Raw genomic sequence first — 21,412 nt, forward strand, 5'->3', positions numbered from 1 at the left:
CCCAGTGAATTTTATTTTTGGTTTAAAAAACTCTGTGGTTGAAAAATGTTTTCTATAAAAACTTAATAAAAATTTTCATTTCGGTTCAACACATTTTCAAAGAGGGTTTAAATTTTTAAAATACCAATTCACCCCCCCTCTTGGTAGCCTTGGAACATTAACTTAGGTCTAACAACCTATTTACTAGACTCAACACTTATGATTTGAGGTATACCTCAAAAACTAGATCTAGGTTAGGTAAATATTCTAAGGAAGTGCATTATGGACTAACATCTTACATAGAATAGAAGGCTAACTAAACCACCTAGTCAATTTAAAGCCATTTTGTCTAGTATAATGAAAAATCAATTATTTATTATTTTATTTTAAAATTTGTGTCGATCTAGAGAAAGTCCTATGTGATCCTGCACTTATAAGTGGTAAGTATGCCTCCAAAGAAATGAAATTAAATTTTATTGATTTTAATTTATTTTTAATAATATGTATGTTAATTCAATGTAAAACTAAGATGTTCAATATTTTAAAAAAGGCATAAAAATATGTTTTATCCTTGGGTTTAAAACTTCCATGAGATAGAACTACACTATCATAGGTCAGGTTGTTAGCTACTACTCGCATGTAGGGAGATGCTTAGTATGGAGAAAACGAACGATATATATGCATGAGACCCCAGAAATGCTCTAACTTCTTAAAAAAGGATTATATTGCATTGTTATCCTAAAATTTTATTTGCTAATGAATAAATTAATTTTTTTTTCTCAAGAGCCTAATGAGATATAGGCACAGGTGCACATGAGAAAAAAATCTAAAAAAATAAGCAATTTCTTAGCACTGATAATTTAAAAAATATCAACAAGAATATAACATATCAAAATTTCATTTGAAAAGTACTGCTTAATTTCAAACCCAAGCCTGTTGAAAATAAATATGGCCAGGCTGCACCAACACTAATCCTTATTATATTCATATGAATTGAATTAAGTCTTTTAAAATAAGACATCTTCATTTCAGTCATCATTTTTTCTTCTTTAGCTTGGTTCTATTCCTCAGGCTTTTTGTTCATTCAATTTGTGTTTTAAATGGAAATAATTTTCAATTGAAACATGTTTCTTTCCTTTTTGGATCTCCAAATTATTGAGAAAATGCCTTATTTTTAAACTTTTCATAACTTTTTTTGCAAAGATATATTTTAAAAACAAAACGACTTAAATTTCTATGCATGTTAGTGAAACAATTCATATATGAAAATAATAAGCATTAAAACATCACAATATTAATTTGTTCATCTTTTAGCAACCTATAGCTTGGCCTTACATTTAATGATTATGAGGCTAAATAGCAAAAGGAACCTCTAAAAAATTTATTATCTTTAAATTATGATAAATTTTATCCCTTTTTGATAGACCTATATAAGTATGACCAATAGTAGAAAATTTGATTAGAAATAAACATCCTGATCGCTACTGACCTAGGAAAATCTAAAAGCCAATCACATATCATGTTGTAAATATTAAAAAAAGGACATCACAACATAAGCATTATAATTCACATCAAACCATAACAACAAGTATTCATCAATATACACATCATTTACACATCACAAAAAATACATGAAAGAATAATGGCCTAGACTAAAACAAAAGTTGTTTGTCCTTAAATGTAATCTACACTGTGTATAAAAGGCTGAGTGGTTTGGATATGTCCTAGGTTTATTATTGTATGAAGTTTATTAATGGATTGAGTTTGGTTTGTTGAAATCTAAGGAAATCTTAATTTAAGCATAAATTTTATTTTATTTAGATTTATTTTAAGTTTTATTTTGGTTTTTAAAGTTGATTAATGAATGGTTATTTAAGGCCTTTTGATTAGTCATTAAATCTTTAAATCCAACACACTTTTCCCTTCCTAAAAGGAGTCAAGCAAAGTTTATGAAAGCTTTAGTTACTAGGTATTTTGTTACTAAATTTTATGGATATTTAAGTTGAATAATAATTGCCTTTTCTAAACTAGGGCTACGAGGTTTATTTCATCCTCCTGGGATCTAAATTCATGGTCTCATAAGCCCGGGCTATCTACCCATTACCTTTTCATTTTAGTTTGATTGTTAGTTGATATATATCAATTAGTTTAATTTATTGATTACTGATTTATAATATTTATGATTTAACACTTTGATTTCGTCAACTCTTTTGTTGCGCTATCACAACATGCATAAGAACCAATACCTCCTTATGACACGTAGGCATGCAGCAAGAGGTAGTCCAACCTAAAAACTTCATTGATAGAGTATGAAGTGTCACTATTGATTATCTAATTTAATTCATTAAGTTGATGATTTACTAAAATTTTAAATATCTATTAAATTTTCAAATTTATTTAATTATTTAAATGATTAATATTTGGCCAAATTTTTACTTTTTATTTTACTTTGAATGCTAGACATTTCTTATTTTTTTTATAAATATTAAACCCAATTATGAGTTCAAAGCCATAGAGTTTGTGTCATTTATTTTTTTTTTAAATAGTTAAAAATTTAATAAATTTAGCTTAAATAAATGAATGAATTAAATAAAATAATTAAAGATATTTTGATTAATGGTCTAAATTAATTTCAAATTCCTTAAAGTCTCCCCCAAATGTCAGAAATGACTCTTAAAAATGATTATAGTGTTTGGAATAAGTTAGGATTTTGAAATATTTTACTTTATTTTATTTTATTAATTTAATATTTTTCTTAATTATAAAATTACTTTTTATTTTTAGGGTTTATGATGGGGCTTAATTTTTTCTTGTTAAGCTCTTAACTCTGAACAGTATGACACTAAATTTATATTTTTAACAATTTATTTGAATTAATTGTAATATAATGAAAATTTTAGTTCAATTATGCGTGTTCATTTTGGGTCGCTAATTAAGAGGCCAAATGAACTCCAATTTTAGTGAAATTTGAAACATAGGTCCACCTGAACATTTACTTAAAATATACTAAAATTCAAGCCTTAGAAGCCTTCAATTTCTTCCTAAGAAGTTAGATTTCATAATTGGTCCCCAAAAGTAAATACAACGATACTTTTGGGGATTTAATTAGGCCAATCTAGTTATTGAATGGGGTAGAAATCAAGGTCCTTTAAACCTTACCCTAATATGAATACGTCATAGAGAAATGAAATTATAATTCTAACCGCATTTCAAATTTTTAGTTTTTAAAGTTTTAAATCAAATTTTAACCTAAAATTTGGAAATTATTTCACCAAACTTGTATTACTACCCAAGCTCAACAAAATTAGAGTAGGTTGAACAGAAGCCCTGATATCGCCTATAAAAAAATTATCTTAATTAGATCACTAGTTCGGGGGTAATTAAGGAAAATTAGAAAAAAAATTAAACTTTAATTACTCCCTCTATAAGTGATTAAATATTTTTTGTCCTTTTAAAAATAAAATTGGGCTCAATCTTGTTTTAATGAGCACAAGAACTCTAACCTTTGGTAAGAAATGAAATTATGGCGAATTTTCAAAGTTTTAGGGAATTTTTGGATTTATTTTTAAGCAAAAATTCAGATTAAACTATCGAAGTAAAACATCAGCAGCAAATGCATGGTGGTACAATCATTGGAAGTGGTACTGTATGATCGTTTGATAGTACTATCCATCAAAGAAGAAATTGGCTAAATGAGTGGAAGAAGTTGAATATCTTCTTGCACAATCTATGATACTTTAGGAGCAGCTTAAGCTCATCCAGAAGAAAAGTGGGGGATGCATTTTGAAGCTTTGAAAAGAACTTTTTGAAAGCTATTTAGCATTGAATGTAAAAGCAAGGGCTTTCCATTTACTGCTATCCAGTGAAACTCAAAGATTGTGCATGAGTTTGTTCTCTTCCTTGAAGCTCAAGGAACTACATCTTAAAAGTCTTGGAGGCTAGAGAAGCTCTGGAATAAGTCAAATATGATCGAAGATAAACAATGAGCTTTTTCGACAGTCATGTAACTAATGGTAATAATTTCACAAAATTAGTGTGAAACCAAGTTTTTCTTCAGAAAATGATCACCATGGGGAATCAAGATTTCGTTTGGAACGGCTATCTCATTGTTTGTTAAAGCAATTTTATAAAAATTGTTTTAAGAAACAGTAAGAAAGCTGTTCCAAACAAAACCTAAATTAGAATAAATAGGCTAACAAATATTAAAAACCATGTTACTTGCCAAAGTTATGGAGCATCTTATTACAATCACTAAAAATTGGAAAACTCAATTTGTTTCTAAACTGGATTCATGGTTGAAGGCATTAGTGTTTTCAAAGAAAGCATAATGGAGGGCTCTGACGCATTCTTTGGCTTCGCTGTCGTGAACTACAATGGAAATGTTCACCTTAGACGCACCTTGAGAAATCATCTGAGCGTTGACTCCCTTTCTTCGTAGAACATTGAACGCCTTTTCTAGAACCAATGATGAACGGTGTAAATTTCCAATAAGGGAGATTATAGATCTATTCTGGAGAAGTTTAACCACTGCAATCTTTTCAAGCTCTTCAACTATATGATCAAGCTCCTGTTGAATTAGTTCTCTGCTACACAGTTTAGATGGATCTAATGTCAAAGAGATGCTCGCTTCACTGGTAGCGACGCAATCAACAGAAATGTGCCAATCCTGAAATATAGAGAAGACCTTTGCTAAGAAACCATATTTGCCAAGCATTTGAGTGCTTGCAATATCTAGAATGGTAATGCTTGACTTCAAAGCAATGCTTGTTAAAACAGCCTTACTCATATCTCTTTCTTTGGTGATGAGGGTACCAGGAGAGTGTGGATTGTATGAATTTCTGATTCGGACTGGTATAGCACTTTCTCTAGCAGGTCGAATGGATTGGGGATGCAAAACCTGAGCTCCAAAATATGCTAGTTCAGCAGCCTCTTCAAACGTTAAATACGGCACAAGCTCTGCTTGAGGATGAATATTTGGATCACATGTCAAAACACCGTCAACATCTTTCCAAACCTGAATTTCTTTTAAGCCAAGTGCTTTACCAATAGTAGTGGCCGTCAGGTCACTACCACCCCTTCCTAATGTAGTCACTGCAGAGGATTTGCAGCTCTTTTCAAGAAAACCAGTAATAATAGGGATTGCGTGACTACTTGACCAATCTTCACGCAATCTCTTTGCAATAGTTGGATAAGTTTCTTCCAAGATGTCTGCTTTTGTGAAATCGTCTGTAGTCATAAAACCGATATCAAATGCATCATACTGCCTTGCCTTAGTACCGATTTTATTTAAATATTCTGCAAAAATTCTTGTGGACATGCACTCTCCAAACGAAACTAAATAGTCTCTTGTACGAACTGTAAACTCTTTCATCACAGCAATACCTTTCAGAAGTTGCTCTAGTTCTTCCAATAAACCTGATATGACTGCCTTATCTATTCCCAATTCATTCATTGTCTTTAGATGTAAATCTTTTATAAACCTAAGCTCATCGATTCCAGATACATTAGACACACCACAGCTCGCTGCCTTCTCCCCTGCCTGCAAAAGTTTGTTAGTTGTTTTTCCCATAGCAGAGAGAACAATCACTGGCTTTTCATCCGGACAACTAAGAATGAGATTTGCAACCTCCCTCATCCTCTCAGCGGTTGCTACTGAAGAACCACCAAATTCCATCACAATGCTCAACTGTTCAGCACTGCAATCGGCATTTTGCCACTCTATTACATCTTTTTCCACGACTGTAGAAGCGACTCTCTGGAAGCAAATTCTCAAATTTCTTCCCCTTAAGGATTGAAACAGTCCCCTCTTTTTAGAGACCCCGACAACATGCTTAAATCCAAGCACGTACTTCTTCTTCAATAACGAACCAATCGATGTCTGACAATCCTTTCCAAATCCTGTGACACGAGCTTGAACCCCCATCTGAAATAAGATCGCCATGCGAAAACACAAGGGCTCTTCCTAGCCGCAGATCCAATACTATTACCATTCGAAGAAGTAGAATGCAGAATTTTATCCGTGATGTACTTCTAAAGATCATTGAGGCTAATCCGTTATCGGGTCGGGTCGCTAATCTGACAAGACATAAAGCGTTAATAATAAATTAAAAAAACGCCTAACAGATGTCGCATTTCCATTGGCGACCGAACGGAGAGATGGCTTCGGTCACCTGACCCAATAATTTGCCGTAGCATTTCATCTCCCGCATCCACGTGAAGTCGGAGCTTCAATGGGACGCTGGGAGAAGGAGATACGACATTGGCGATCTTGTGACTAGGAAGATTCTAGGATTCATTTAAGCAGGCCACAAGGGTTTGTGTGGAGGGATATTTTAAATTTGGAAAATTTTGCCAAATTTGACCATGTTGACCGTCAACATTTGCCAAGCCTTTTATGTAGGGCTGCAAGCGAACCAAACGTTCAACGAGGTACTCGTTGTTCAGTTCGATTAAAGCTCGTTTGTGATCGTTTAATTAAGTAAACAAATAAATTTGAACAATATTTTAAATACTCGATTTTTAAATAAACAAACTTGAACACTAATGTGTTTGGCTCATTTATGTTCGAGAACAACATCATTTGAAGTTCGTGAACAAGCTCGATAGAAAGCTAGATAAAAGCTCGATTCGTGTTCGATTTTGAACTCATGAATAGGCTCGATACAAATAATTAAAATTTGATTATACAATTTATAATTATAAATTATTGCCTTTGTTACATAGACAATTGTTTTTATTATAAAATATGCTTGTTCATAGATATGTTCATGAACGTATTTGTTTGATAGTTAAAAAAAAAAAAAATTGTTACATATGTTCACGAACATGCTCGATGTAATCGTTTGTTAGGAAGCTCCATAAAGCTCGTTTGTTAAGTTAATGAACATCTAAAAGTTGAGCTCGTTTATAGCTCGTTCATGTTTGTTTATTTAAAACTCGATAAGCACTAAATGAACGAACATGAACTGAACATGAACCGAACATGAACACTCATTAATTTAAATGAATCAAACATGAACAAATAATAAAGCCCGAACAAACATGAACCAAACTTGAACAAGCTGATATTAAATGAACACAAATATGAACACTCACATACTCAGCTCGGCTTTGTTCGTTTGCAGCCCTACTTTTATGATGAGTTGTTGGGAGTATTCAGAGGTAGTTTTCATGAGTTTTTATTGATTTGGTTGCATGGACATGGAGTTTGGATTTGTGAAGTGTGTATGTGAGAGGTTCAACAAATTTAGGCAAGTTGACCAAGCCAACTCACCATGAATTGACTCACATATTATTTATGACCAATTAGAGATGAAATTGAGTGAGTTTGGAGCATCAAAAAGTTTGATTATTGAAGATAATGACTAGAAAAGTTCTAATTTGTAGCTGATCGTATATTTCTTTGATAGATCTTGTTGTATTATCACCTAAGGGGTCAACAGATGAAGTTGGGGACATCCAGTACAACCTGATTTGAACTATTCACAATGTATGAATAATTTTGTATTGTATAATTCACCCAAGGGCTTTTCGGATAAAGTTTAAGTTACCAAGTAAGATTTTGTTTAGACAATCAGGCAAAGTATCATTGATGTTCATGCTTGATTGATGATAGCTCTTATAATGGTGGAGGGTAGGCAAATATCTTACGGAGAAAATCAGTCAAATGTTTAGTGGTGGCTAGGAGTTTCTTTGGTATCAACCGTGTAGAGGAGGTTTACTATTGGCAGTCAAGTCTATGTTAGTTATGATAGTTATGATGGTTGAGGTTGGGGAAAAAATTTGTTTATTATGATCAAGAGAAGGTCTTGTGAGGGTCGTATAGAGGTTCGATGGAGATGGTCAGGCGGTGAAGATTTTGTGGTGGTCGTGCTTGGGTAAATTTCAAAGATTTTGTAAGCCTCATAGCTCTTTTCATTTTCCTTCATGTAAAGCGAGGGATTGTTATTAGATTTATAGTGTGCATGCTCAGTATATATGGAAAAGATTTTTAGTAACTTAGGAGTACTCCCTCGTATGACCCATATTGATTCACTTAATCATGTAGCAATTCATCATCTTTTATGTGTCTAAATGGTGTTCGAATTAAGTGATCTTGCACAAATTGGACATGTCTCATCAGGCCTCTCGATTCAACCATAAGTATGAAAATTTGGAGAAATTTGGCCATCTAATTAATAACTTGAAGCTTTTAAATATCATTCAAGCCTCTGATTTTGGGCTGATTTGAGCTTAGATTGGAGTTATTTTTGTGTCATTGGTTCATCTTCTTGTGATATTTAGTTTAAATATAATTTTTTTAACTCAACATTTAGATGGTTTTGATTTTAATTTTGGAAGTTTCTAATTCAAATACGCCCCATATTTTTTTACGTCAAAACTTTTGGAGCTCAAAAATTACAATTTCAGAAAAACTAAAAGGTGATATTTTATCCTATATGTTAATATGGATGTCCCCTCGATCTAGTGAACTAATAAACATATTCTTAATATCAATATTCCATGAAATTAAGACATCGATCAAAGCACAGAATATCAAAAAGAAAAATTTGAAAAAAAATTTAACATAAATTGAGAGAAAAATATCATGAAATTGTTTAATGATCATTGGTGATGATCAAAGAAGTGGCGATCAAGCCCGGTCATCTAACACATCTATTAATTCTCACCATAAAAGTAGGGAAAATTTATCTGGCAAGACTTCAATGATTATTGGCAATGATTACAGTAATTAAGATCAAAGCTCAACGCTCTAATGCAAGCTCTAGATATCCTCAATAAAAGGAGTAAAATACTACCCAGCTTGAGTTTAAAGATTGTTAACATTAATTAAGACCTAGTTTTTGTATGTTAGTCTATGTTTTCTGTAATATATTTGGGAAAAAATAAGTTAGTAGAATTTAGGGACCATTAGTATTGATCAAAGCCCAGTTTATTTTACACAAGTTGTCAAGAAGAATGCCATTAGTGGTTTTCAAGTGATAGCAACTCAATATAGGTGGTCATGCGATGTTCATATGTTATTGAATAGGCAATGGATTAATTGTAGTTTTCATGCTGTATTTTATCAAAGGTAGTAGGATTGCTTGCTAATGGGGGTGGATAGTCAGATCGAAGAAGTAATGCCACATACATTCCATGGAGATCATGCAACATGACAATGTTAGTGAAAGGTGTTGGGAGATTTGTTAAAGATAATAACATGGAAGCCTACTCATGATTTTAGTGAAGCAGATAATGGTGGAGGTGTTGCAACTCGAGCTTACGAGTTTATATTTTTGATGATAAGAAATATTGTAGCTCACATCCTATTGTTTAATTATATTTGTGTGTGTACTAATTTTTCTGGAATACTATCCACCATCCAATAAAGATTTAAGGCTCAAGATTGGGTAGAATAGGTCATGTTGTAAAAAAAAAAAAAAAAATGTTGTAACAATTTTTGTAATATTCAATGATGTATTTTAGATTTCATGAGTCAAGTCCTATAATGATGTATGCTTGCTTGGTGACCATGCACCCACACACTTAGGGGGAGTGAGATTGAGTCAAAATCAGAAGTTTAAGTTTTGAACTAATCATACTAGATGATTTATATCATCCAGGACAATCAACTCATTGCACTGATCGTACTAGATGATTTTGATTGTCTAGGATAATCCTTTATGATCTTGAAAAACCAGACACCAAAGATAATTTAGGCAATGATTTAAATATTCAAATTTTATTCTGATCATCCCGGATGATCTAAATCAACTTGGATGATCAATGTCAATCATGCCTAAATTGATCAAGTGATTAGGGGACTGATTATGGTTAAAATATTCAATCAGATTATCCTGGACGATCTATATATCATATTGGAAGATATTTGCCGACATATTTAATTTTCCTAAATAGTCCATGATGAAATACCATATTTTTTCCTCTCGTCATCCAGGATGTTCCATAATATCATACTCGATGATCTGTACAAATTTGAATTAATCGTCCAAGACTATCCTGATATTGTCTAGGACTATCAGTTCAAATTCTAGACAATGTACTAGTTGATCCTAAGATCATCCAAGATGATAGTTGGTGCTGAAATTGAGTTTTTAGAGTTTTCTAAAGGCCTCTTTTTAAGCACATCGTACGGGACCATCCTGCAATCGTCCTTGATGATCTTTGTTGCCAAGATTAATTTTTAGAGTTTTTCAAAGCCCTCTTTTTAAGCTTTCTCAAGGCACTTGGTAAGTGTCTTTGGTAGCCATTATTTCTTCGTTCTTTTAGAGAAAACTTAAAAAGAAAACTTAAAAGGGAGAGAGGAAAGGGTAGAGTTTGAGATGGAGAAGAACCTTGGAGGGGGTTTTAAGGGAGTGTGGAGGCGTTTGACACGGTTGCTCCAGCAAGCTTGCACCTTAGTGCCATCAAATTTAAGGTTTGTCTTCAGGAAAGTTTTTGGAAAAATAAGATCTATTTGGTATCAAAGAACCTGGCTACTCCGCCATATCGGGTAAGGTGGAAGTGATTTTGTAAGGTTTCTACGCCAAGTTGTGGGGGTTAAAGGAGAGTCACTAAATGTTTAGTTCAATACTCGAAGGGTGCCTCCGAGGAGTGGATGTAGGTTAGGTTGGACCAAACCACTATAAATATGATGTGCTTTTTGATTATCTTATGCATTTTATGTTTTACTACTATTAAATGCTTGGGTGAAATCTCTGATTAATCTTTTAATTATTTATTTAATTTTTTTCTGCTCCAATATATAAAAAGATTTTTCTTTTTGCTAAAGAAGTTTTCTAATATCCAATTCACCCCTTCCTCTTGGTTAGCCTCGGGACAAGTTCATAAGGGCTTAACAACCCGAACGAACTTTCAGGATATGCTTCAATCATTCATTAAATTTTTATAGATAGATTATTAAATTGTTGATTGATATATAAGATGTTGTAAGAAAACTATTATAGCTATTAAACCTATTCAATGTTATTTATGTTTGTATAGTTTAGTGACATTAACTTTTATGAAAGAGGTCAGGTGAAATCTACCAAGGATGGTTAACCTATTTGAGACTATTTGTTTGGGGCATTACTTGAAAACATTAATCTATATTAAAGTAGCCGAGGGATTCTATTACATATTTTTTACCTATTTATAGTTATTTGTTAGATCATTGAACTATAATAGGAACTTATGAATATAACATAAGAGAAATTCACCAAACAATATCAATCTTATCTTATTTATTATAATGTTGCTTGAAGATATTAACAAATATCAAAGCAATTGAGGAAATCCATCAAAGATGTTTGACCTATCCATGGATGTTTGTAAGGGTGCAACTTGATGATATTACTTAGCATGAAAGAGCAATAGTGAAATATACCAAGCATATTTTAAATATCAAAGGTTTTTTGTCTGAGTATGGCTTAATGACATTACTATAAGGAAGAGATTGAGAGAAATCTTCTATGAATTTTTGATTAATTAGAGATGGTTTGCTGAAGCTTTCTCTATGATGTTAACCCATAAGAAAGAGGTTGAGCGAATCCACCAAGGGTTTTACCTACAAAAGGCTATTTGTTTAAGCCTTACTTAATGGTATTAACTTGTGTATAAGAGGTCAAATCGAACCCCTTTATTTTGATATAAAAATAATAGAATTGAAAGTACGAGATGCGTTAAAAGGGGGGTAAATTGAAATTTTTTGTAATAAAATAGTACTCCTAAATAGGAGTTATACTAATTTTGGGTGGTGTACTGATTTTGTGGAATAAAAATTCACTGAAATTCTTAGTTGAGGAGAGTTCTACTCAAATGGTGATTGGTGAAATCAATATGTTCAACAATGTAAGATGGAAAGTGTATAGAGTTTATGGAAGCACTAAAGTGAGCAAGAGAAGAGAACTTTGGAATATGCTAGATAGATATTCAAATCATGATTTTCCAATGGTAGTTGGTGGGGATTTCAATTGTCTTATGTGCAAAGAAGAAAAATTTGGTGGAAGGAAGTTTGCTTACGATCAAGGATCAAGAGAGATGGAAGATTGTTTGCTGAACAATGATCTGCATGAAGTCAACTTTATTGGCCCTAGATTTACTTGGTGTAACAAAAAAATTGGAGGGGCTAGAATTCTTGAAAGATTGGATAGGTGCTTTGTAAATTCTGTGGCTCTAAGCTCCCCTTGTCAATTGATTGAGAGACATTTGGCTTCAGATCATTGCCCAATTCTTCTCCAATTTCGGTCTTTCAACAAAAATTCTAGCAAAATGATTAAATTCAAAAATTGTTGGGAATCATACCAAGCCTCCTATGGAGTGGTAAGAAAGGAATGGTGCAGGAATTATCAAGGTACTTACTCACAAATCCTCAACAAAAAGTTCAAAAGATCCTTAAAGTCTTTATTCTATTGGATCAAGTTTAAGCTCGAAGAATTGAACAAGTTGAAACATGTTCTCATGGAGGAGATCATGGAACTTCAAAGTAAAGAATCTTCCCTTGGGTTCCTCACGGATCAAGACTATTGGATCCTTAAAGAAAGGATGTTGGAACTTAATACTACCTTGGCAAGATTGAATGCATGGTGGAAGCAAAGGGCTAAGGTTAAATGGCTCAATGAAGGTGATGGTAATTCCATATTTTTTCACAATTATGCTAGTGCAAGAAGAAATGCCAATAAAATAATAAAGGTCAAAGATGAAAATGGAAGTATGATTGAAGATCAAGATCTTATGGAGGAAGTTTTTATGCGGTTCATTCAAAATAAATGGGAGTACAGATATAGCAAATTGGATGGGTGGCCAGCTCCTACCATATGCTTGAATGATCAAGAAAGAAATCTGTTGGAGGCGGAACTTTCTATGGCTGAAGTTGTTCAGGTATTGAAACAATTGGAAGAGAACACCTCTCCAGGTAATGATAGCATTTCTCATTCATTTATTAAAGTTTATTGGAATATTATCAAGGATGACTTTTGGTTAGCTTTAAGTCATTTTTTTAAATATGTTGAACTGAGCAAAGAATGGAAAGAAACTCTTATAATTCTTATTCCCAAGATCTCAAATCCCATGCTTCCTTCAAATTATAGACCCATTAGTCTATGTAACACTGTGTACAAAGTGGCAGCAAGGATTATTTTAAATAGACTTAATTTGGTCATTCCTAAACTTATCTCTATGGAACAAGCGACTTCATAAAAGGGAGATCCTTATCTGATCATATATTGATAGCACAAGAAATCTTCCACAAACTTAGAATTTCTAAAGCTTCTTCGGGCCTTGTTTCCTTCAAAGTGGATATGGAGCAAGCCTATAATTCTATGGCTTGGGATTCTCTTATAGGAGTTTTGGATTATTTTAATTTTCCTACTAAATTTTCTGAGCTTAGCATGGAGTGTGTTGTTGACCCAAGGTTCTCTATTATCATTAATGGAAATTATTCAAAATGGATCCATGCTAGGAGCGGGTTTCGGCAAGGATGCCCCTTATCTCCCGTTCTTTTTTGTCCTTTGCTCACAACTTCTGTCTAATGCTTTTTTTCATAGCTCTTATGGTATCAAGATTTGTCCATAGGGACCTCGTATATCGCATCTACTGTATGTGGATGATCATTATGTTTTCCAAAGCTAAGAGGAAAGAGGTGTTGGAAATGAAGATAATTCTTCATAATTTCTGTGAATGGACAGGGCAAAAAATAAATTATAGCAAATCGTTTATAATGTTTGGAAAACATGTGGAAAGAAGAAGGAAGAGAAATTTATCTAAAATCATGGGATTTAAATATGTGAAGGAATTTCAGTACCTTGGGTTAATGATGGCTTTGAAGAGGCTTAAGAGAGAAGACTTCCAATTCATCATTGAAAAAGCTTTGAAGAAGTTAAATCAATGGGGTAGCAAATGTTTGTCATTGCCGGGCATGATAATTCTAGTTAAATCTGTATTACTTGCTCTTCCTATCTACTACTCTACTCATTCTTTGGTACCGAGAAAACTGTTAGCTGACCTGGATAAAATATGCAGAGACTTCATATGGAACAAGAGAAATGGTTCCAAAGGAATGCATTATGTAAACTGGAATGATATGTGTTATCCAATTGAATACGGCGGTCGTGGCTTACATTCCAATATATAAAAGCACCTGCTTTGCGTGCTAGATTAGAATGGAAATATGTTCAAGATGATCATTCCCTTCTACACTCTGTTATGGAAGCTAAATACGGGAACAAATTCAAGAAAGGAAACTATAGTGGAAATAAAACAGCTTCTTTTAAAATTCTGAAAGAAGGATTTAATACATTAAATCCTATTGTTAAATGGACAATTGCTAATGGTAGATCTATGGATGCTTTCAAAGATAGTTGGATACTTGATAAAAGTATTAACATGTGGCCTACATTTGTTATTCCTGTTGATGACAGCCCGGTCCTTGTTGAGGAATTTATTTCGGATGGAAATTGGGATGTACAAAACTGAGCAAATTCTTTGGTAAGGAGCTTATTGACATCATCGTGAAGACCCAGATTTTCAATGAAAAGGAAGATGATTTCTTGGTTCTAATAAATCAAAATTCTGGTATGACTATTCCTAGATAAATAAGAAAATCGAAGACCATTGGCCTTGAAGTTGATCCGTTGAGAAAGTGGATCAAGAAGGCTAAATTAAGCTCTCGGATGGAGAATTTTTGGTGGAGATTGAAGAGGAATGCAATCCTGTCTTTGCATTTCTTATGTTATAGAAGGATTGTTCCAAATGCAAAATGTCCAAGAGGATGTGAGTGTAATGAAGATATGGAGCATATTGTGTGTGGTTGCTTGAAAATCAAAGAGATTATTCAACACCTGAATCATTGGGGATTCGGTTTTCCGTTGTTCAATTCTAGCGAACAATGTTTTAATTGGCTGGAGAATAATGTATCCAGGAAAGGTATGATGGTTAAACTTTATTGCATTTTGGTGTTTCTATCTTGGAAAAGTAGAAACAAGAGGATACATGGTGGAATAGAAGATAATTCCAGCTTTATAGCCTCCGAGGCCATTGTTCAAGCCTCGGTCTCTAACAATTTTAGCCATTTTAATTTGGGCTTTTGGGATGTTAATCAGTCATTAAGTCTGTCTAATGCTTGGCATCCTCCTCCACCCAATTGGCTAAAAGTAAATGTTGATGCTTCTCTCATTTCATCATATAAGGCGGGTATAGCGGCTATTTTCAGAGATAGTAAAGGGAAATTCCTTCTTGCTTATGGAAAATCATTTATACATTGGGATATTGCTCAATTGGAACTACTTGTTATTAATTCAATTAAAGAGGAGATCAAGGATTGGATGTTCAAATATGATGGAATATTCATTGAAGGTGATAACTCAATCATTATTTCTTATATCAAAAAGGCGTGGAATAATGAGGAGCTGAAGGAAAATGGTATGGAGTTTCTTGCTAAATTCAATTTTGTTATTTTTAATTGCATTGATAGAGAGAGTAATAAGTTAGCAAACTTGTGTGCTAACTATGCTTTAGTAGGAAACTTTACTTGGGACGAATGCTTGATAAATAAGGTTCCTCCTTCATTTTTTAACATTTTGAAGAAGGAATCTAATTTATAGTTGCTCTTTCTTTTTAATGATAATTTAGCTTTGGCTTCTTTCAAAAAATAAAAAAAAGGAGTTATAATTTTTTTTTAAAATTTAAACAAAAAAATTAACTTGATGCAAAAGCGAATGATTAAAAAGGTGGTAAAATTTTAACTTACACTACAAAGAACTAGAATAGGATTTTCACCAAGCAATTATAACAAACGTAAAATGCAAAACATAAATAAAGTGTAGTAAATGGAAAAATCACACCAAAAGATTTATAGCGGTTCGTTCATTTGACCTATGTCCACTCCCCAAAGTCCTCCACTCAGGGAAATTTATTACTCAAAAGTAATTCTCATTTTGCCCCCACAGAATGGTGGCGAAGCCTTTACAAACCCTCACTTTCACTTTCTTGGTGTGGCAGAGTATCAAACGCTATGTCACCCTCCCAGTGACGGTAGCAAACCTTCTCATTTTTTCTCCTCTTGGAGAAGGCAGAGTACCATAGAGAACACGGACCTTGAAGTATCTCCCCCTTAGGAAGCTTCACATAATAGCTTCTCAGGCCATATGATGAGCAAGTGTGCAGCAGGCTAGGAGAAACTGTGTGATCTCCCTCACACTTCTTCTCCCTCATAAACTCACCTTCTCCTTTCTCACACAAACCTAAAATCTTTTCAAGTTGATCTCTCTCAAGAAGTTCCCTTCATGTCACATTCCTCTCTCATTCACTCATTCAAAAGATAGAAGATTCATATATAAATTAGGCCCCAAGAAATCCTAAATTTCAATTTAGCTATTTTTGTTCATACAGTACGATCTAAGATCGTACACTACGATCAGCTCATAATAACCTTCATCCTAGTACGAAAGAGTATGAGCAGGCTTTTTTTTTAAACAAAATCATACAGTACGATACAACATTGTCCAGTATGATATGTTATTTTCATTCTATTCGTATAGGACGAACACTAGGATAATGAAAAGTTATATTTTTTTATTGTCTGGTATGATTAACTTCACACAGTATGATATGTTAAAAGCTTCTTATCATCCAGTATAAATTTTGCATCATCTAGTACAATTAGTTTAAAAGTTAAGGGATCATCCGTTATGATGTTCAGGACAATCGAAAATAGCTTCGATTGATCATACAGTATGGACCATGACTTATAGTATGATAACCATTCAGAAATTAATCCTTGATTTACTAACTAATCACAGTGTTAATTTAAGTAAGTATTCAAATTTTCTTATTGTATGAATTTATCATTTCATATGATCAATTTAAAATTTTTTATTTAAGAATTTACTTAAATTAATTTAGCGTCTAGGATTTTTAATTTAAAACACATCATACAGTATGATCCTTATTGTACAATTTGTTCAAAGGTAGCCGTTGAGCCATAGTAGGTCATATAATACGATGTAAAATTATATACTATGATTTATTACATTTCTGATTTCAGGAAATATATTTTTGATGATAGCAAATATTTTTATTTTTTTATGATTGCCTTGCCTACTAACGTTTCAGGTCCATAAGATCGAATTATAAATAGAACTAGCTCAAGACATGGTAGATTAGGATTAAGTCCGCTTGTAATATATGTGTAGTGCTTTTTACCCTTTCTTTAGTCAATTACAAAATATTATGGGTCCTGATGATAAGCAATCTTACACACATACACACACACTTGGGGGAAATTTTTATCTGTTTGATTATTGTTTTCTATTTTGATCATGTCATCTGGGACAATCGAAAAATCATCGTAGAAGATTAGTTAAAATATAAACCCTAATTAGGGCTTCCTGATAAAGGCAGTCATCATTAAGTGAATCGTCGTGGACGATAGTAGCATCGTTCGGGATGATAGGCTCAAATTAGAAAGAATCAACTGCCATATTTATTTAGGCATCTTTTATTTTTGGACATCATCCATGACATCATATTAAACGATGCAGTGCAGTTATACTTAAATTAATCTGGTAATTAAGGAAAGTAATTAAGGTTTGATTGCTCAATCATATCATCCTAGATGATTGTTGGGTTATCTGGGATGATCAGTTAACAAACCTTAGTTCTTCCTGAATGATGTATAATCAGCCTGGTTGCTTTTAGGGTGATGCTCTAGATGATATATTCTAAATTAAACTAATAGTCCGGGATGATTAAGAGAATAGCCTAGATGATCAAGTTATTTTTGTATCATCAAGACATCCATTCAAGGCAATATTCTTGAAGATATTTGTCATTTTATATTAATTGGCCCAGATGATCTAGTTACTTTTCTATCATTGCAACATCCATCCAGAGTAAAATTCTGGACAATATTTAGTGACTTGAACTAATCATACAAGATGATATCTTATAGTCATGGAAAATATGAATAAATTATCATTCTAATCATCCAGACTCTCTTAAATCATCCTAGTTGATTGTGCTAAATTTGTACTGATCGTACGAAATGATCGGTCGATCGTCTTGGATGATAATGTCGGTTTGTTACAATTAAGAGTTAATATGAAGCTCTTTTATATAAAGCCTCTTATTTTACCCAAGAGTGTATCTTTTACTACTATCCTGACCTGAGAGAGCTAAAAGGAGAGGGAGAGCAAAAGAGAGAGTGAGGATCTTGTGAGGGGGAGTTTGTGAGGGGTTTCATAAAGGTTGCTCCAAGAAAGGATCTGAGACATCTTCACTTATCTTCATCCCAAGTTTCTTGGAGGTTCGAGGGAGGCCTACTTTATTAACTCATCAAGGTTATCTGCCTACTTCTAGAGGAAGCAAAAGGAGTTAGGTTCTCTGCTTTCTTCTTGAGGAAGCAAAAGGAGTTGGGTTCTCTACTTGCTTCTAGAGGAAGTAAAAGGAGTTGGGTTCTTTTCTTGCTTCTAGAGGAAGCAAAAAGAGTTGGGTTCTGTTCCTCACCAGGGTCGATGGAAAGGTATTTTTGTATGGGCTTCTCTACCTTACTATGGGAGCAAAAAGAGAGACACTGAGTTTAGTGCAATACTCAGAGGGTGCCTCTGGGGAGTGGATGTAAGTCAAGTTGACCAAACCACATTAATATCTGGTGTGTTCTTTTTTATTATACTTTCATATTTTATTTCCACACTTCGTTTCCCTTATGGTAAATCTTGGTTTGGTTGTGTTTGTGCTTTATTTGGATAAATTTTTTTAATACTAATTCACCACCTCTCTTGGTTAGCATCAGGACTAATTTATAAGGGCCTAATATCCCTGATAAACTTTTAAGTCGTATCAGAGCGGGATTCATAAAATTGAGTTTTTGAAAACTTTTGAATTTCGATCAATGGCTAACTTTGGAAATTATAATACTGCGAAAGGGTATTCTATTATTCGACCACCTTTATTTGACAATATTCTTTTTGATTTTTGGAAAACTCGCATGTCTATCTTTTTATAGTCGATTGACTATTGCATGTGAATGCTTGTTAAAGAAAGTTATTCACCTCCATCTCATAAAATTAATGACATTAAAATTGAACTGCTTTTTACTTAATAGACTTTTGATGATAGGGATTTAGCACAACTGAATGCAAAATATTTAAACTATTTTTTTTTGTGCTTTGAAATCTGAAAATTATATGCATGTTTCAACTTATGCTATTGGTAAAAAAAATTGGAATCGATTTTATGTTACTTATGAAGGAACAAATGAAGTTAAGCAATCTAGGTTGAATATTTTAGTGCATTACTATGAACTTTTTTATATAAAACCTATTGAATCGATTTCATATATGTATACTAGGTTTACATAAATTGTCACCTCATTGCATGTCTTAGAAAGAGAGCTAACTAACTATGAAAGAGTCAATAAAATTTTGAGATGCTTGCTTTCTTCCTTTGATGCTAAGATTACTGCAGTTACTGAATCTAAGAAATTGAATACTTATTCTATTGATAACTTATTTGGGCCATTCATTGCTTATGAGCAAGGGGTGAATCAAAGACAACTTGATGTAGGTGAGAAGAAGAAGGAGAAAACTATGGCACTAAAAGTTAATGATGTGGATATAAATTCTTCCGGGTCTGAAAGCGATGATGTTGTCTTCATCACTAGGAAAATCAAAAGCTTTCTAAGGAAGAATCACATGCATCATTAGAAGTGAAAAAAAGGTAAGGATAGTAAAAATTTTAAAAGTTCCTTTGATGTTGTTTGTTTTAAATACAGGAAATCTTGACATGTCAAAGCTGATTGTCCTACACTTAAGGATCACTCAAGCAAGGAGTAGGGTGAGGAGAAACCCAAGTATAAAAAGGATAAGAAGCGATTCCAAAAAGTATTATGGGCAAATTTTGCATCTAACTCCTCTAAGACTGAAGCTGAGGAGGAGACAACAAACTTGTGCTTGATGGCCGGTAATCATCTTGGTTAGTCTGACTAAGAAGAGGTATATGAACTAAGCTATGAAAAATTACTTGAAGTTTATGAGAAAATTCATGCATCATATATAAAATTTAAGAGAATATATGCTAGTTCAAAATTGGAGTTTTTGAATTTCCCAAAAGAGCATAAAATTTATTAAAAGATCACTTCTAAATTGATAGCAATAATATGTCATTATATGATGAGTTTGATTAATTGAATAAAAAGTATTATGAGTTGGTTATTGAGCATGATTCATTGAATGCATCATACACCTCACTTGAATCTAATTTTAAGACATATATTGATAAATTTGAGCATAGGGAGCACTATTTAACAGTTGATAATATTATTTTAGAAAGTGATAACTCAGGGTTTAAAGCTAAATTAAATTCACTTTTGGAAATTAGGACTACACACATACTTGATCCAAAGACAAAACCTAGGAAGACACACTATAACCCGAATAGATTAGTAAATCATTTTCCTGGTTTTAGATGTTTTTCATGTGGCATGCTAGGGAACATTTCACACACTTACACTATTCACTATAGTACACATTAGGTATGGAGACCCAAATTACATGATTCACAGTATAACATTCATGTATTGCAATCCTTTTTTCATATGAAGGGACCCAAACCAGTTTAGGTCCATTCTTATGAAAAGAAGACCCAAACCTGTTTAGGTTCCTAAATATGAAGTTTGATTATTTTGTAGGCTTGCTCTCATAAAAGGCCTCGTGAGAGCATGTGATACTTAGATAGTGGAGGCTTACATCTCATAATTGCATAAACTTATTATTTAATAAATTCTTATTTACATGTTTTCTGATATATTGATTGTTATTATTTTCTTTTTGGTTATAACTGAAATAATATATTATGCCTTGTTTTTAATTTTAAAAATTTGTAGTCAATGTTTTACATCTCTAAATCAGTTAAAGGAAGAAACACCGTTAATTGTTTCCCTCCCTCTAACCTCTTTTAGCGGTGTAATTTTCTTTTCTAAATAAAAGTCTATCTCAATTTAATAACTAGAATTTATAATTGAGATCTTTTCTATCTTACTACAGTAAATTTATAATATATACATAATATTCAAAGTATTTATATTACTTTCAAATTCAATGAAATCATATCATTTCGTTTATAATTTGAATTTGATTCTATTTTGTTGTTTTTTCATCCTTATATTAAAGAGTGAATTTTTTTCTCTAATATCTGGAAGATATGCTCACAGATCAGAGTATTTAAGAGTTTTAAAAGTAGATCTAGCTTTCAAAAATTACAAGGGCATAAAATGAGCCCTAAAAAGAAGAAAAATTAAAAAGATGCGCAATGACCGCCAAAAAGAAATTGAAAGTACACAAAGTGTATCAAAAATAAAAAGATGCACAAAGTATGCCAATCAATTGAGAGGCATAAAATGAGGCCACAAATGGCAAGATTCCTTCTCTTTCAATATTTTTAAATCTTAGAAGAATTT

At 32.8% G+C, this 21,412-nt stretch overlaps 1 protein-coding gene across 1 annotated transcript; it reads right to left on the reverse strand.

Moving 5' to 3' along the window:
• Nucleotides 1-4,169: 4,169 nt before the first annotated feature.
• On the reverse strand, nt 4,170-6,030 carry LOC110109059 (aspartokinase 2, chloroplastic). Its single transcript, XM_020839952.2, has one exon. It carries the CDS (start codon nt 5,918-5,920, stop codon nt 4,247-4,249), a length of 1,674 nt encoding a protein of 557 aa, XP_020695611.1. The 5' UTR covers nt 5,921-6,030; the 3' UTR covers nt 4,170-4,246.
• Between the last annotated feature and the right edge of the window lie 15,382 nt (nt 6,031-21,412).

Source organism: Dendrobium catenatum, unplaced genomic scaffold, assembly GCF_001605985.2.
Source record: "Dendrobium catenatum unplaced genomic scaffold, ASM160598v2 fragScaff_scaffold_1445, whole genome shotgun sequence".
Lineage (NCBI taxonomy): Eukaryota > Viridiplantae > Streptophyta > Magnoliopsida > Asparagales > Orchidaceae > Dendrobium > Dendrobium catenatum.